Genomic DNA, 18,527 nt, shown 5'->3' on the forward strand with positions numbered 1-18,527 from the left:
CCAGCTGTTAAACATAAGCGCTAACCACGCGGCTTGTCTTTTTGAGTTGATGATTGGTCCTGAAGCTGCAGCAGTTGAGAACCACTGACTTAAAGGTACACTATGCAACTATTTATGTTATGAAAAGAGTTAATTATAATACGTGTTTGACCTTTCAGTGACCGGTAGGTGGTTAGCATAGCACCTTTACTTACCCTCTTCCCTCTTATTACCAAGTCTAAATCAGGGCTAGGGCAGCTCCTGTTATGTGAAGGTGTGTTCACTAGCAAGGACCACGCCACAACAAAGTGCAATTAACATTTATTCACGAGGTTGTAGTGTGGAGTGAATCTGGGTGAGACTGTGGGTCAGGGCTACGTCTGAGATGAGCCCAGCTCTTTGGTCGGCAGTTTCAAACAAACTGAGAGGACGAGGCTTGGCATGGTATCTATGGCTCGTGGGTAATTAGAGGTGTGGTTAGGTGAAAGCAGGAGTGGTTGGTATGTGATTGTGATTGGCTGAGGTGTGGCCCTGCTCCCCAACCTAGTCAATAAATATTCCATATAAGTCCATATAAAGAAAAACAAAAAAGGTCAGCATATTCAAAATGGCTTTTTCTGATAACAGTATTCACTATTACAAACACATTTTTGTCATCAGCTTCTATGACTTAAAGGGACTATACAGAGTTAAACATTTTAAAATAATGTACTTTCCTCCCCCTTCATGAGCCCAGACCTGTTCACCACAACTGCCTCTAAAATCCTGCACTGTCACTCAAAAAGGTGTTAATTCGGGTCCGAAGTGCCGTCATGCACGAGCTTAAAGGGATATTTCAGGATTTTTGACATAGGGCCTCATTTCCTAGTTATCCAGAGTGTTGCTGATTTCTGGAGATCTTTTTTTTGTAATTCATGCAGTTCTTATATTTGAAGAGTTTCGTGGGGCGAGGCTAATGCAAGGCTAGTACATGTCTATGGTATCAGCTAGCCTGCATTAAAAACAGTGTGACCCGCTCCACAGAGCACCTGAGGCAAATCACTTTATAACACCAGACTAACCATATACATGTCTGTGTCCATAGAATAATGTTTGGAATATAACTGACCTGCATCACATGAATGATCGCATTTTGAGGGACTATTTTCTAGCAGATCACTCCGCCGCTGCGTAGCTTATACAACCACGAAGCAGATGCTGCTCAAATATAAGGTATTTTAAATGCAAAATGGTTAAAATTATTCTATCGACACAAACATTTATATCATTAGTCTGGTATTATAAGTGATTTGCCTCAGGTGCTGTGGAGCGGGTCACACTGTTTTTTATGCAGGCGAGCTGATATCGTAGAAATGCGCTAGCCTTGCATTAGCCTAGCGCCACGAAACTCTTCAAATATAAGAACTGCATGAATTACAAAAAAAATATCTCCAGAAATCAGCAACACTCTGGATAACTAGGAAATGAGGCCCTATGTCAAAAATATCCCTTTAATATAAAAGGTGCAGTTACACGTATGACCTGAGATGGCAGTAGTGAGTATAAAATGGCAAACTTGCATCTAGCCCCTTTAAAGGCCCTATACCTGATTTATTTTTTATTTTTATTACAATCAATGAAAGTGGAAGCCACTAAATGAATATTCTGTTGTTATATATGTTGTGGTCCAAACTCATTCCTTTTGTAACATTTGTAATGTTGTCCCTATTCTTCACAGGGACGAGATTATATGCACGTTTCACAATTTGCAGGGTCACTTTTCAGGATTACACACAGAAATCCTCCAAAAGTCACCAGAGAGTTCATGAAATTGAGACAACTGCTTTGTAAGTAGATGGACAACTGTCTGAGTTTACAATTTGGAGGACAAACTAAATTTGTTTCACTACTAGAAGTATATTAAGCTCGCGCATGTCCATGTGGTGCTGTTAAGTAAGCACTAAGAACACAGCAGTAGTATGCGTGTGCTCCTAATCCCGAGTGGAGTAAAGTCTGTATCAGATGACAGTTGGCGGTGTGGCCTCTCTGTGTCCCTCACACTCCCGGGTTATGGTCCTAAGCTCTGTGCACTCTGTGGCCTGTTTATCCACACAGGAACCACTAACCAGCCTCGCTTAGCACAGATTTACACGCTAAGTCACCTCAGTCTTCTTAAGCCAAATCCGCCTCACATCTGTGCTTCCAAACACATGCAGGCCCATAGGAGAGGGACCATCTAGACCCATCTGATATGAGCCGTATCAGTGCCAAGCTAAACCAACCAGAGTGAAAGATAGAAAACAATGAAAATAATCACACTCATGGAAAGAGCAGGACAAGAACAAGCAGATTATGTTTAACAAAGCAATTCATTGCATTTTCAGTGCTTTCTGTCCTCCTCCCTGTCTGTATCTGACTTAAAAGAACAGCCTCCGTGCAGGTGAACCAAGTGATTCAGCCTGTGTTGTTGCTGCCTCTGACGTAGTGGCCCAGCGCCTGTCGGCAGCCTGAGAGATGATGCAACACAAACAAAAGTCACAAGGTTAACTGAAATCAGTCATTTACATTTAAAATCAATCAATGGCCAGTGCATGGTCAGGAGGATGATAGCCCATCAATGTTCAAGCCGTATCCACATATTGATTCAATGGACTCTTCTTTAAATAGAGTAAAGAAAACAACTTGCTTGTCAACTTGTTATTGATTTTTGTCCTAATAGGAATAAGTTGCCTATTACGATCCATGATTCTGAGGTGCAGATTGTTGAGAAATGTATATTCCTGGGTGTCTTCTCATGACTTGAATTGGATCTCTAATACCAATATTGCTAAGAAAGCCAGACAGCGCCTCTTCTTTTAACGCAAGCTTCGAGCATGTGTGCAAAACACTCAGGTTATTGTAAATGTTTACTTTTGTGTAATTGAGAGTGTCCTAACCAGCTTGGTCTCACTCTGAAAGAAAAGAGGACCTTGAACGAGGTGGTTCCCAAATCAAGCTTTACAAATTGTTAATGATGCCTGAGACCGAGCTGCTAGGGCCATTTTTGAGATGCTCCCTTCAGGAAAAAGGTATCCCTCCTTCAAATGTTCTGCTGATCACCTCAAATTTCAGATTAGCACAGCCAGGCCCCGAGATCAAGAGAGGGTCTACCTGTCCAGCTGACTGAGGGGTCAGCCCCAGATTCCTGCGTTGTGCAGCCCACGTCCCTAGGACCTCATAGCCTACAGAATACGTACAGATTCAGCACCTGCACTATCCACCAACCCGGGGGTGAATGTTGTCGCTTATCCCCAAGGAGCTGCGTGAAGGCGGTGCGTCTTACCCACTGCAGCAGTGTGTCAGAGGCACCAGCACGCGGACAGGCACCAGGTTCGTCCTGAAATGGTCCAGCACTTCCACTCATCTCGTTAAGGAGCATTGGCTACTCTTGAATTAAAAGTTTGGCCGAAAACGACCATCTCCCAGCGCGCACCACCCATTGCCTCTGGGTCATTGTGCGCTCTTTTGGCTCGGAAATTACCACTGCTCAAGTCTATAATAAGTGATTATGAATTCTTCAACTTGTTGTATATGCCAGATAAAGTTAGGTCTTCTGAAAAATAATTCTTTGAAGTCTCCTGGTTTGCCTTCTGGACACACTGTTTGGATCCAATTCCCTGAGGATAATGCACGTCTTCCTTTTTCACGGTGTAACTATTTTCTCTGCACTTGGCGTACATCCACTGGTCCCTGAGGCTGTCCACAACCGTACACACAACTATATCATTCTGGTTATGAATTCAACAAGAATCGTTAGGTCGGAGTATTCATTAGGCTACGCCTTGAGTGCCCCTTTGCCATGTAGCCTATAGGAATACCATGTCTGTTAGCCAGCACTACTCTCTGTCTTTTAAACCCCATTCGAAATAAAGATCAATTAAATCCCCCGCTCATGCTGTTGACGGGATGGGTGGAAGTGCTGGAGCACTTCCAGACAAACCTACATCTATGTCACCTGTCAGTGTCCAATAAGGAAGTGAAACTATAAACATCACAAAAGGAAGCAAAATCTTAAATACAACTGTGTTAACTATGTTTTAGCAGAAACTGTGCTCGATTTACTGATCGATCTACGTTCCCACCCTCACCTATGGTCATGAGATTTGGGTAATGACCGAAAGGACAAGATCGCGAATACAAGCGCCTGAAATGAGTTTTCTTCGCAGGGTGGCTGGGCGCACCCTTCGAGATCAGGTGAGGATCTCAGATACCCGGGAGGAGCTCGGAGTAGAGTCGCTGCTCCTTCACGTCGAAAGGAGCAGCTGAGGTGGCTCGGGCATCTGTTTCAGATTCCTTCTGGTCGCCTCCCGCAGAAGGTGTTCCAGGCATGTCCTAGTGGGACAAGGCCTCGTGGAAGACCCAGGGCACGCTGGTGGGACTATGTCTCCGAGCTGGCCTGGTGTCGCCTCGGGGTCCCCCCAGAACAGCTGGAGGAGGTGTGTGTGGATCGGGCAGTTTGGGCATCTCTGCTGAGACTGCTGCCCCCATCCATCCATCCGAAAATGGATGGATGGATGGATGTGTCTAATGAGTCACATGCACTTCAAGTATTTTATGTGGCATTTGTTAGGCCCGAGCGCCATCAGGGCTGGCGAAGGGCCTCTTGTAATCGTATAGAGTCCCCCAAAGTGCGCGGGGGCGCACATGAAACGAGTGCGAAGTGCTCCTCTCCTCTCAAACACTCACTAACGCGCTCTTCTTGTCGTACATACATATATAATGCAAAAATCAACATTGTAATTGTACAGAGCCCATAAAATTCAATGGGCAACAAAAGGGCGCGAAGCGCCCCCTTGCTTTGGGCAGGGCGGTCGGCGAGGGCTGATAATCGCCGCTTTGCGGCTATATTTTGTTCTTGTGTTGATGTTGTGTAATGTCCTTTTACACGTTGACAGTGCTCTGTGTTTTTTATACTGTAACTGGACCCTGTTTAACCCTACAGGCTCGGGCTCGGGGGTAAAGGGTGTTCTGCTAACCCTGTAGTTTGGAGCTCTGCAAATGTATTCGATTGTTGTGTGAATTCTTCAGTTCATATTTCCATTTCCTCAAAAATGAAGGCTGTGTTTAAAACGCACATTGTAAACTGACCTGCAGTACTTGAAAACAAATACACAAATCCAAGTATGATCAGCAGTATAAGATGCTCTGAGCCACTTCCCGGGGCCCTGACGTCTGTAAGGGGCCCTCTGCTTACAGCACTGACTCTGTCCTCTCTCCACAGACAAGCACGTGGTCAATGGGAACCCCATGCTGGAGCCCTTTCCAGACGGCATGCAGACCATCATGTTTGGTGAGGCCTGGTCCACACACATGCTCACTGTGCTTAGTTTTATCAAAGAAGACCACTGTACCTTTGTACCCCGTACAATGATTGATTGTGAGATCAATAAGGATTATCGTATCTTATTTCTGTTATTCAACTTAAACTGTGAAACTAATATATCATAGACTCATTACAGGCAAAGTGAGATATGTATAGCCTTTTTTTGTTATAATTTGGATTATTATATCCTAATATATATGATATCCTAATTTTCGGAGTTATGTTGATTGTAGTTTGACATCACCGTCCTCTGATTCCTCTTAGTGACTCTACCATTCCTGCCATAAGCTCAATCAGCACACACATTATTTCTCTGTCAAGATGAGCCAACACATCCTGTGCACCCAGCCCCCATTACTACATCCCATGATTTCATTATTTATTTGTTATTTATTATTTATTATTTACACTTTGTAGGTATGGGCTGTTTCTGGGGAGCGGAGCGTCTGCTCTGGCGCCTGCCCGGGGTCTTCTCCACTCAGGTGGGCTACGCTGGCGGATTGACGCCCAACCCGTCCTACGAAGAAGTCTGCACAGGTCAGCCATCTTTTGAACTACCGGTCAAATGACTGAAAGTCATGTGACGCCCACGGACCAGCCTTTCAACTCACACAATATACCTGGTTCTGTCCTTCACGTCCCATTCCGAGTGTCCGGCATGGCACTCTCCAGTCCCCGAATGTTGTTTCCGTTTGTGGATTTAAATCTCAAATTTGTTTAGTTCACCAAAAATTGGCTTCTGCTTATACACCGTCCAGGAGTTGTACCTATTGACCCAAACTCCCAGAGGACTGGTCATGTGATAAAGGATTGTATCGGCTCAAGACTGTCCCTGCAGCTGATTTACAAGGCCCTCTGTCAGACAGGAGAGGAGGGACTGGCCTGGTGAATATCTTTTATCTTTGAAGTATGGAGCTCCTGTTTGTCAAGTCGTGATCTGAAATGAAATCCTTGCCTCTTTTTAAACTCCAGCGGTGAACAGGGGCTTCTCGTGACCCAATAGAGGCCGGGCAGATACGGGGTCTGTCCCTGCAAACTGTTACGTGCAAAATAAAACCAACCATAAAACTAATCCAGCCCCTCTTGCTCAGGTACCGGTACTTTAACGATACTTGGTTTACGATACCGATCCCTGAACAACACTTTTTCAGGTTTTTTGGTTTTACGAAGCATCGGCTGAAGAGTGGAGACAATTGTTAACAATCTGTGTTGTTTTGCCAGAAAAACCTAAAGTTGCGTCTTGTGTTTCTAAAAGCAGACCGGAGCGTAACATTTTGTGCTGACGAGGAGCGCACTTTCAGACTTAGCACATTGAAGTGGGAAGTGCGTGGGGTGGAGAAACAGCCATGACCAATGGCGGTGACTCAATGTACGTTTGGAACTGGACTTTCAATATACTGCATCAAGAAGAAAATAACACCAACATCTTCGCAAGTACATTGTTGTTAAGTACATTTAAGGAAATATCTTACGAGCAGTTCATTCTGTCTTCCTGTCAGGACAACGTGCTCTGTGATTGGATCAATATGAAACCTTTGGAGATTCCATTGGCTGTTCGCAAAGTTCCAGACGGTCCTGCTTTTTGAACAGATGCAAACGGCTGGACAGACAACCCTGTTGCCGGTCGGGACTGAAAAGGGTTACCCATTTTGCCAGATTTAAAAAGCACTCTGAGCAGCTCACCTGATTTCAACAGCGAGCTTTGATCTCCATGTCTGTGCCGGTCCCTGTGCGACTTGGCGAGGGGAACGCCAGTTCAACATCAGCCAGAATTTGTGAAAAAAAAAAAAAAGCGTGGGGGGAAAAGGAGAAGACACAGAATGCTGTTTTATTTTTAAGTACACCCCCTCATCCCTTTGCCTTCATCTGTAGTCAACTGCTCAGAATGCAGCGCTCCAGATGCTCACCCTCCCCACCCCCATGACCTACTTGTAAGGATTGGGCTCTGTACTGCGGATTTTTTTTCTCTCTTTTTTGCCAACAGAGGTTATGGCGTATGAAACGGCATAAATTGGCTTCTTTCCTTGAGATTATGCTCTGGCAGACAAGGCGCCCAAGATACAATTTTAGACCTTGTATAGTCACACATTTTCACATATTTGCTTACCTCCAATATTAATTGCAATTGGACACAAATTGCAAATCAGTAAATTGCATAAGCGGATTAATTTCGATGATGTTTTTGTCCTGCAAATAACCAAATACCCTGCCTCCGAGGGGAGCTCTGCAAACATGTGGAGAAATGCATTGGTTAATGGAGTGGAGGACATTTCACTTCTATCTTTAGGAGCTTCTTCTCGCTCCTATGGTCACATGTCAGACAAGCGAGAGGTCTATTTAAGCTCTTTATGACCACCCTCTGTCCTCTTTATGCTAAAACTGTGGTCTGTTGTATAAAGATGGTCTTCTTTATTGCGCATTTATGTTAACCGTCTCATTTGACCTAAGCAGAAGAAGAAGCTTCTGAAGATGGAGGAAAAGTGTCCCATCTAGAACCAGAAAATCGGGTTCATCTCCAATGTCAAGAAATTGGGAAATAATTGCTTCCACAATGGGGGAAAATTGTGAGAAATTGTTCCAAAAAATAAGGAAAATTTGTGTTGGAAAAACCTTTGGGAATACATTGGGGGGAAATAGGGAAAATATAAGTAATAAAAATTAGCAAAAAATAAATTAAAAATTGGGAAAACGAGAAAAAAAATTGGGGCAACATTTTTTTTTTTTTTAAATTGGACAAAATTTAAAAAAATAATAATAATAAATTGGGCAAAAATGGGGGGGGGGGGGGGAATCAAGTCACTTCCTTTAGTGCTGTGCCTGGACCAACTGCATCAAAACTTGGATCTAAAGATTTCATATTGCCTAATATGAAAGCTAGTGCCTACACTGCAAAAAGTATTTAACTAGATCAGTATAAACATCTCAATTTGAGCATAATAATCCAGATTTGAGTTGTTTTGACTAGTTAAGAAGTTGTTGGGCATTTGTCCTGTATTATTTTACTTGTTCTGAGATGTTTCTGACTCGTTTCGATACATTTCGTCCTTATTTCAGGTCATTTTCTTTGCCAATGGGGTAAGAAAATTGGTCTTATCTCATTGGCAATTTTACTTTATTTCAAGCGAGATTTACCCTAGAACTGGTGTGAAATGTCCTCAAACAAGCAAAGTAAACTTGGTCCGATCAGGAAAAGTGTCTGAATGAGTGAAAACCGCTCAAAACAAGAAACATTTCCTCAATTCAAGTCATTTAAGCCAATGCTTGATATTGACTTTTTGTAGTGTAAACCTTTTCCGATACCAGACTGGTATCCATTCACGGTACCCAGCCCCATCGACGATATTTGAAAAACTCTACAACAGATACTGAGAGACGAACATGAGAATTCGATGAATCCATGTCCCTTTGTGCGTTCCTGGAGTCTGCAGCAGAACATCTCCGTGGACAGCCATGATGTGCAGTGCCCGGGCCAGGGGAGGAGTGGGCCTGACTGGCTGAGGTTCTGTGCACAAACCTGTTAGCCATGCTGTTTTCTGCAGACCTACTCTCATCTGCCAAGCTTTCCCCTGAAACCGGGGCTGTCGGATTCCTTTTCTGAAAAAAGAGAAAAGTAAATCACCTCAACTGTGAGCTATCTCGCTGTTCAAAGTCTCCGTCCCGGTTTATCTTTCCTCTTAGCTCTCCTGGTTTTCTCATGTCATTGATTATGGAGAGCTGACAGCGGTGGGCTACCTTTGGGAAACTGTTCAGGCGGTTGGCAACTTAAATTTACATGGCCAGACTTCTGCCAGTTCAGAGCAACAAACTTGTGGCGGCCTTCTCGCAGTAAGGGACACACTTTCTTGTGTTATTTGCCCGTATCTTAAGACAGATATTTTGATATATGATATACAGAATATGACAGAGAACACACGTGCCGAAACACATCAATTCACATGAAGAGGAGGATACTGCATAGCTAGAAACGAGTTGGGGATGTGACATGGAACAGTTCATGCTATCTTGTTTTTGTCAACGAAGACTATAACAATATCTTCACGCTGATGCACCTTTTGTAATAACGATAACGCAACGATGACGAGCTAAAGACCGCGCTTTGGCGACTAAAACATGACTACATGTTTATGAGTTTAGAGATGAAAATGGAAGAAAGCGGTTCATTCGATTTTCACAACCGGGGCTAAAGCGCGGAGCGTGAGAACAGGCCCGAGACACAGGTCACATGGGCTCACATGCGGCAGGCAGCGCCCCCTCTCTCTCTCTATCTCTGTGTTAAAGGAACAGGCCACCGTTTTTACATACTGAGATATGTTCTTACCTGAGCTTAGACGAGTTGATGCATACCTGTCTGGTCTTCGTGTGTGCCCTCAGTCACGCAAAACGACCAAAGATGTTGTTAGCATTTGGCCTCTCCCAGTATATTCCTATAGCTCCAAACGGGGGTGAAGTTGGAAGCGACCACGCTCTAAGCTGAGGTAAGAAAATATCTCAGTATGGAAGAACACTGGCCTATTCCTTTAAAGGAATAGGCCACCGATTTTACATACTGAGATATGCTCTTACCTCACTTTAGCTGAGTTAATATATCCCCGTCTGGTCTTTGTCCGTGCGCTCTGCCAGGCAAACAGAGCACATACGCAGCCTCTCCCACATGTCATATAGCTCCAAAAAAGCTCACGATAGAAGCTACCAAGCTCTTCCACGTGTTCCCTATTTAAATAAAGTTACGTGAAGTGTTTTCATGCGAAGTATATTTACACAGAAATGTAGCATGTCGATTTTATAAGCAAATAAAAAGGGGGACTATATTGTGAGGCGTAATGATACGAGGAGCAAAACGTCCGCGCAGTAACTCCTAAAGGTTATTGACGGAAGTGAGCGGGGGGAAGTCGCATGGGATGTCATGCAAAATGGACGTTTGGAGCTTTGACCGAAGTCTTTTGCTTCATTTGTGAAGATTTGAGTAATCCAGTGTCATCAGCTGCGCACTTTGGTCGGATTTTGTTGTGTAGTGTGTTATAGGACCAGTGCATGTCCGCCATGTTTTTACAGTCAAACCATGGCACCATTGATTTGTTTGCATAGTGTGAGCCAACAACGAAAGGTGTTTCAGGCTTGCCTAAAAGGCCTTTCATGAAGCTTCAGCGCAAATTCAACCTTGAAGACGTACCTGCAGCCTTCATGCATCACCTAAGCAACGGCATCCTTTACCAATCATAACCACGGCCCACCTTCATGTCAGCCAGTCATCGCAGCTGCTCAGGCTGCTTCAGCCACTCATCGCCCAGGATCGCCCTGTTCCCACTTACATTGAACATTCTTCCCCCATACACATGAATAGGGAAGCCAGGCACAACATTAAACTATGGAGACGTATGTGTTCTCTTTTTCATGGCTTTTACATAATCTCTGTAGTTTTTTATTTTTACTTTAGTGGATGTGATTCCAACCCACAAAAAGCAGAAACTTGACTGAATTAGCATTAACTCAGAGGACACTTTTACTACGGTAATTTGTGTCTTAAGTAAAATATCATTCTTTGATGATTGTGTTCATACACCACGCTCTGAGACGGGGACAAGCCCAGGAGGCGGTGCACCGTTTCAGATGATCAGAGGAGACAGAGGGCAGCTACAGTTTCTCCATCCTCCAAGGTCATGCGGGTGGAGTGGCTGAAGGACAACGAGATCATGGACCCGGCCGAGGACAGGAACTTCTACATCACCGTGGACACAACCTGATCATCAAGCAGGCGCGTCTGTCCCACACGGCCAACTACACCTGTGTGGCCAAGAACATCGTGGCCAAGCGCAAGAGCTCCACCGCCGTGGTCATCGTCTACGGATTTCCCATCAACCAGTGCTCCTCCTGTGACCAAAGCAGGGAAGATGGCGGCCGCGACACAACCATCTTTCACCAAAGAAAAAAAAAAAAGTGGTGCGCACTGAATGGGTGCTACTGCCGGATGCTCTCTCATCGAATGCAATTTCTCCCATCTGTGAGATCAATAAAGTATCATCTTATCTTATCTTATAATTTAAATGTGATTGATGGGTTGACAACAGCTGAAAACATCTGTATCGTTCATAATTTGTGATGTTTAATGACTAATGCTACGGCTATAGGAAAAATGCATTGAGCAGGCTAATGCTAATGCACTCCACATACGTTTTCCACTCTTAGTTTAACCAACAAAACACAAAGCATGCCTCACGAGCCGTCAGTCAGCCTGCTCCTGGCATGGACATGGTCTGGTATGGCGTGGAATGATGGCGGCCATGAAAGACCTGGATATTGGGCCTGAGTTTAAGCGAACCTAAGTGTGAGAGAGAGTGCAGAGGGGGGCTGTGGGGATGCTGTCCGCGGCCCACAGACAGGAGGCGCCGCTCCACTGGCCATGACGGAGCAGAAGAGTGGCTGCAGCAGAGCCAGGAGCTGTCAGCAGCCAGCAGACAGGGAGGGACAGACTGACGGACAGAAGAGAGAGGGGGAGATGATGGACGTGTCAAAGCAGTCAGGAGTGGCGGACGGACAGGTGCACAGATGGATGGACTTATGGAGACGGTGTTTCGATGAGGGCCGATCTGCTCACAGATGAGACCCAAACAATATCAAACTATTTACACGAGGGCTGCAACTATTGATTATTTTAGTCATCGATTCATCTATCGATTATTCACATCCACAAGTAATCGGATATTTTACTTTAAAAAAAAGAGCAGATTTAAAAATGTAACAACGTTGTTTCTACTACAAATACCACCAGTTATTCTTAATTTTTCATCAGTTTGTCCCAAAAGCAGCAACATTTCACTCTCATATAGACACTGGTCCTAATGCCCATGAGGAGAGAGAGCCCCTTCATAGTTTTATTTCAGTACTTTTACTCAAAGTGAAGCAGGTCCTGACTGGTGACAGAATCTGGAAATGTTCTGCTGAAGCTCAGGTGATAAATTGCTTTCCCAGCGGTTTGGAGAAAGAACACACTGTACTGATTTTTGTTATAACATTGGCATATAGCATGTAGCTTATACATATATTTGTTTTGAGCTATGAAAGGATGGATGTGAGAAACTTTTAAGTACAGGTGAAACAGTGTGACTGTGTTTTGTTCTGCTTTTGAAACAGTGTGGCCACCTCGAATGGAATAAAAAGAGGGACCAGTGGGACAATATGGCAGGACTTTGAAGAACAGAGGAATCAGTTTGTTGTTTCATAGATTATCCCACTACAGAAAAACACACACCTTTGTGTTATTACAACTTGTATAACATCTGGCTAGCAACAGATCACAAGATATTATAAAGCAGTTAAAATCATAAAAAATCATGAGGTAGGGTTCAATGTAAAAGTGGGACCTCTTAAGCATGAGAACAGAGACCGGCCTGGCTCTGCAGTACAACCAAAAGAGGTTTAGGTCTGTGTATTTATTTGATCTTCATTTACATACAGTGCATAGATATTTAGCACACACACGATGATACAGATCATATGTAATAATAAATAAGTATGTGCTTTTATGAGATTATATATATAGATATGAGATGATTAGTCCTGAGCTGCTCTGGGCCAGCCTGACCAGCATGTTTTCGGAGGTCATGCCTTCAGTGCTCCTCTGAAACGGTGCACTGCCTCCTGGGTTTGTCCCTTTTCCTCCTGCGCAGCTCGCTCCGCTCCACAACAGTCTTTCACTGACTTCTGGGAAGAGCATAGCAGACGAAGATAATCTGTCTGATTCCCCACTGAACGGACATCAGAACAATTGTAGAAATAGAAGGCTTGTGTGGCTTAGCTGCAAGTCTTGCCCAGATACCTCCTTGTTTGTCCCTTTTTTGTTTCCTGTTGCGCCTCTTGTCTCAAATGTCTTTAGCTCATAGCTAGCTGTTTGTTTACTTTTAAAAAAGCTGGGCCCTTCATGGCAGTAATAAATGTAGTTCACAGAAAAAAAACTCAGCAGTTGCTACTTGTTTACACGTCACCATGGCTGAAAATATGTGTTCATAAGCCTCTGCAGCGAGGGAGGAGGAGATAGGGTGTAAAAGTCTGTTTGGTGAGGGGAGAAAGGAGATAAGTCTGTCATCATGTGCAGATCGTCTGTTCTGATGCTAAATCATCATGCTGTTAGCTGTTAGCTGTTAGCACTCCTGTAGCACACTAGTGTCGCCGTGTCCTTTTGCCTTGTTAAACCTCCGTCAAGAATTTGTCACTGAACCAAAGTCCAATGGCTATAAAATAGTTTACGATACGATATACTTTATAAATCTCAGGAAATTCAGTTTATCAGCTGCACACATAAATTATACATAAAAACAACAGATTAAAAACTAGGAAAAATAAAAGGAATCAATAAAATGGACCGTGCAGAGAATAAATAAAAGTACTGTAAAGATATCATTCCCATTAAGCCCAAGGATTTGTTATACAGCCTAATCGCTCTGGGCAAGAAAGATTTCCTGAGTCTATCCTCGGAGCAGGAGAGCGAGAGCAGTCTCTCACTGAAGGAGCTCCTCTGCCTTATCTCCAGCTCATGCAGGGGGTGGTCCTGTGGTCCATCACAGAGAGCAGCTTCTCCAGGGTCCTCCTCTTCGTAACTGACATTACAGATCAGTTTGTCAATGTCCCTCTGCCTGATGTTTCCCCCCAGCACACAACACCATAGAAAAGAGCACTAGCCACTACTGCCTGGTAGAACAGTTGGAGCACTGTCTTGCAGATCTTAAAAGAAGCAAACCTCCTCAGAAAGTGCTTCTCATCCACCTGTAGCCCAAGGTATTTATTGGAGGTCACCACCTCGATCTCCTCACCATTGATGGTCACAGGCTGAGGAGATGGGCCTAAAGTCCAGGACCATCTCCTTTGTCTTGGAGGTGTTTAGCTGAAGGTGGTTCAGGTGACTCCAGGTGGTGAAGTCCTTCACAAGGGACCGGTACTCCAGCTCTTCGCCCCACAGGTGCACCCGATGCAAGTTGTTTCACTGAGAAGTTGTTAAGTGTGAACCTTTGGTGCAAAGTGAATGAAAGTTCAAAATATAGAATTGCGACTGCAAGTTTACAGAGAGAAGAGTCGCTGATCCTGTCCTTTCTTGGACCACAGAGGAAGGATCCTGGAAATTAAGAAACACCCAACATGGGGCAAGTGTGCAGGTAGAATGTCTATCCAAGCGCTTTTGAATGATGGGTATAACATTCTGCCTTCATCTGCCCTTCCCCTAACCTTCAGTGGAGGTAATAGTAGTTATAATGACATGATCATCGTCCTTGTTCTCAAATGTTGCGGTGTACTGATGAATCAGTTCACGTTACGTGGAGCCCCTCGACTTATCTTGGAAAAAGCTAGAATGAAGCGGAGACGTGATCACTTTCACTTTCATTATCCCGTGTTTGACAAGAGGACAGAGGACAGGTGTCAGACTCGTGTGTCAGCGATTTCACTGCAGAACCAGGGTATTTGAGGTTTAAACAACTGTAGAAGTCTGTAGAAGGCATCATCTCGCCAGAACACAGAGCCGCTGATCTCAGCTGTTATGTGCACGCAGGAGCTCTGTCTGTAAAACTTTGATATATCTGTTATTATAATCACAGTTTCTGCTTGGATTTCTTTGCAGGATGTTAGAATAGCCTCCCAGAGCTGCTGTTTGGATGAAAACTGCCTCCCACCCTTATAGAAGTATTATTTGTTGAGGCTCCAAAGGTTCTCAACAGGGTTGAGGTCAGGGGAGGAGGGGGTCCACATCACGAGTTTCTCTCCTTTTAAGCCCATAGCAGCCAGTGATGCAGAGGTATTCTTTACAGCAGGACATGGTGTGTTGTCTTGCATGAAGAGGATTTTGTTCGGGAAAAAACGGCTCTTCTTTTTGTAGCATAGCAGTGGTCCGTCAGAAACTCCACATATTTTTCAAAGGTCATTTTCACACCTTCAGGGAGCCTAAAGGGGGCGACCAGCTCTCTCACCATGATTCTGGCCCAAAACATGACTCCGCCTCCTCCTTACTGACGTCACAGCCTTGCTGGGACATTGTGGTCATTCACCAACCATCCACTACTCCATTGATTTGACCATCCAGGGTTACACGGCCTCATCAGTGAACAAGACTGTTTGAAAATGAGTCCTCATGTATTTCTGAGCCACTGCAGCCGTTTCTGTTCATGAACATTCAATGAACAGTTTAGGGGAGGCCCGGATAGAAGGTTTATGCACAACTGCAGCCTCTGGAGGGTCCTACACCTTGATGTTTGGGGGACTCCAGAGGCACCAGCAGCTTCAAATACCTGTATGCTGCTTTGTAGCATCTGTTCTCCTAATCTGATGTGTTTGTCTGGCAGAAACCGTCCATATTGTGCCTTTATCGGCACTTAACGGAGTGTGCTCTGAATCATCAACAAATCTCTTATCAGTACGATGATTACAATTAATCTTTCATGAAATATCGAAGGTTTTCATACCTAGACCAAGGCATTCAACTGTTTCACGCTTTTCATCAGCAGAAAGTCCCTTTTTCTTTACCATATAGCTTGAAAATGATGATCTGCTTAATAAAGTGGAACATCCTTTTTCAGTAGTTTTTCCCTTAACTGGGCTTAACCTGAAAACTAATAATATCCCAGGTCTCTGAGATTAATGTCAGTGATTCATAGAGCCCCAAGACATGATACCATCCATGAGTTTCATTATTATTGCTTTTTTTTTTACCTTTTTGACACAAAAATCCAATTTGCATAATAATTTGGAACGCAGTGTATAAGAATTCTGAGGTACACACATTTTTGGTTTATGAATTAGTTTTATTGCAGTGAGGTGCTTTGTACAGTTTTGTGTGGAGTGAGCCAAGCACAACAATTTGAGCTCTCACACTGGAAAAGCTGGAAAAGCTGGAGGAGCTGGAGGAGCTGGAGGAGCTGGGCAATGTGATTAGAACAATCAGGATTTGTTTCCCATTATCCATCACTTTACACTATTACTCTACTCTTTACACTCAGCATTTATCGACGTGTCTTTTTTCCTTCCATTTTAATCATCAAAATGGGGGTTAATTCCGACCCACCTGCTCCAGTAATGCTTTTGGACACAGCGTTTACTTGTATGAATGAGACTATAAACAGCATGGGCTCTGCCTCAGAGATGTTAGCGCTGTTAGCTTACATGGACCGGGCAGTGGAGCAGCCCGGACATGTTTCCCCATAGCTGTCCTGCTGTGAGCCTCACCTGCCGAGTGGCCGCGGGCGTCTGGTGGAGGCGCGCCGGCTCTGGCAGCGGCAGATATGAGTCTTTTGGCTTCAAACCCTCTCCTCTGCACATACTCTACCTCTGCTGCGCCCTTCATCCAAATCCCACTGTCTGTGCCTTTGAGCCGTAAGCTCCCAATTGTCCCTTCACATTCAGCCACAATCAGCTTCTTCTTTCACACAGCGCTCAGGGTAGGAAGGATGTGGAAAAGTAGCCATTGTATTCTCTGAAACAATGGCTGATGTTGCATGGGACTTCCCATTGCTAAAACTATCTCTAATTCTCTCCTTTTCCTTTTGAGTAACTCACTTCATAATTAGAGATGCACCGATCCAGCTTTTTGGCTTCCGATACCGATACTGGTGTTTTGTGTATCTGCCGATATCTGATTTTAACCAATACCAAGAGACTTTTTTAAACGTGGCTGCTGTGAGTGAAAAAAGTAAATCTCTTTTCTCCAGTGTGAGATCAATACAGTCTTATCTTTACAGATTAATTAATAATTATATCTATTAACCCTTTGCTGAAGTGGGCCATTTTGATTTTCTCGCCTGTAAAATGACGTCTCCAAATTAAAACCATTGCTGTTAATGTCCCTTATGGAATTTACATAATTCTTCTGCATGTGAGTCTCTCGTTGTAGCCACAACAATCAGCATGACTATCAGATCCACTATTGGCAAGTTATCAACTACAGCACTGAATAAAATAATCATTTTCCTTAACCTCGCCTACATTTTTTGATGAAAATAAAGGTCCACAGCTGCAATAGATAAGTGGGAAACAAAACGCACTCTGAGCCTATAAAATCACTTGAACATATATTTCAAACAGGTCAACAATATCTGTAAAATTAACATTGCACATAAGTTTTTACATGGATGTGTCCATGTGTTTTATAGGGGACTTTTGTCTTAGCCTAATCTATCATTTTGAGCAGGAACATGTCGGGCAATGTGACTGTGGTGCGTATAGGTCTTTGATGGCGCACGTCCCGTGGGCGGGACGCAGCTTCTAATGGAAAAACATCAAGGACTTTTCTACACTAAATATCCTTGGACACATCAGTTATGTTGTTATGAAACAGTGTTTCATGAACTAAAACACAAACACTCGGTCACTTCGGCTGGGGACAGTTTTATTTTTTAGGCTACTTTAGGCGATCCGATCATAGTTTCTGTCCCAGCCTTGATTAGTTGCTACTAGCATTAGCATGCTGTTACTTCCTCTTAAATTCTCCAGGCTCAGAGCTTCACAATGAGCTGCAGCATGTCCATGTTCACCTAGATTCAGTGGTGAAAGTTGGGTTTTTAAAATGGTGAGAGCCAAAACAGGTATTGATTCAGTATCGGATATTTGGAACCAATACCCGATATTTATGTTTCCAGTATCAGCTCCAATGTACAGAGCAATATGTGTGGAGGGTGGAGGGCAGGGCATTGACGGCCAGGTGGAGGAAGCTATCATTAAGTCGGTTGGACCTGGCCTGGATTGAGATCTTTGTCGAGATAATTGTTGTTGAGCCTAAATATGACAGCCTGTGCGGTTCACGGATCGATCCTGGAGATGGATCAAAATCTTTATAGTTCCACGAATACACATGCTAAAACGAACAAATGTCCTCACCAACAGCACGGATAGTACAAATATTAAAATGTCACGACACTGATCTGAAATGACTTTGTAGAAGAGCTTAAACATCCCCAACCACCCATTACCATTTATCCTAATGCAAATGATTCATCAGGCAGTTCACTCTACCATAATTACCATGTTGTTACACCTTTAGGCACCACACTACTTCTGTCCCTTTACCAGCTGTGACTGTGCAGTGAACGTCGTCTTTATAGCAGTAACTCATCTCTGACTTTTCTGATTGTGAAAGAGCAAAACAAGCATGTGTGGTTAGTGAAAACACTAAATGGTCACAAAAACTCCCAAAAAGCGCTCAGGTAAGCTCGTGTCAAAACGGTGGCCTGCTCCT

At 43.9% G+C, this 18,527-nt stretch overlaps 1 protein-coding gene across 1 annotated transcript in view; it reads left to right on the forward strand.

Annotated features, from left to right (window-relative positions):
* Positions 1-18,527, forward strand: part of msrab (methionine sulfoxide reductase Ab) — a gene marked incomplete at its 3' end in the record, with an annotated part of 94,974 nt that overhangs the window by 26,974 nt on the left and 49,473 nt on the right. The window contains exons 2-3 of the mRNA XM_079574243.1: positions 5,219-5,287; positions 5,738-5,857. Coding sequence (XP_079430369.1) covers positions 5,219-5,287; positions 5,738-5,857 — 189 coding nt within the window. The remainder of the gene's footprint in view (positions 1-5,218; positions 5,288-5,737; positions 5,858-18,527) is intronic.

The sequence above is a fragment of the Gobius niger genome, assembly GCF_951799975.1.
Source record: "Gobius niger genome assembly, chromosome: 16".
Taxonomy (NCBI): Eukaryota; Metazoa; Chordata; class Actinopteri; order Gobiiformes; family Gobiidae; genus Gobius; species Gobius niger.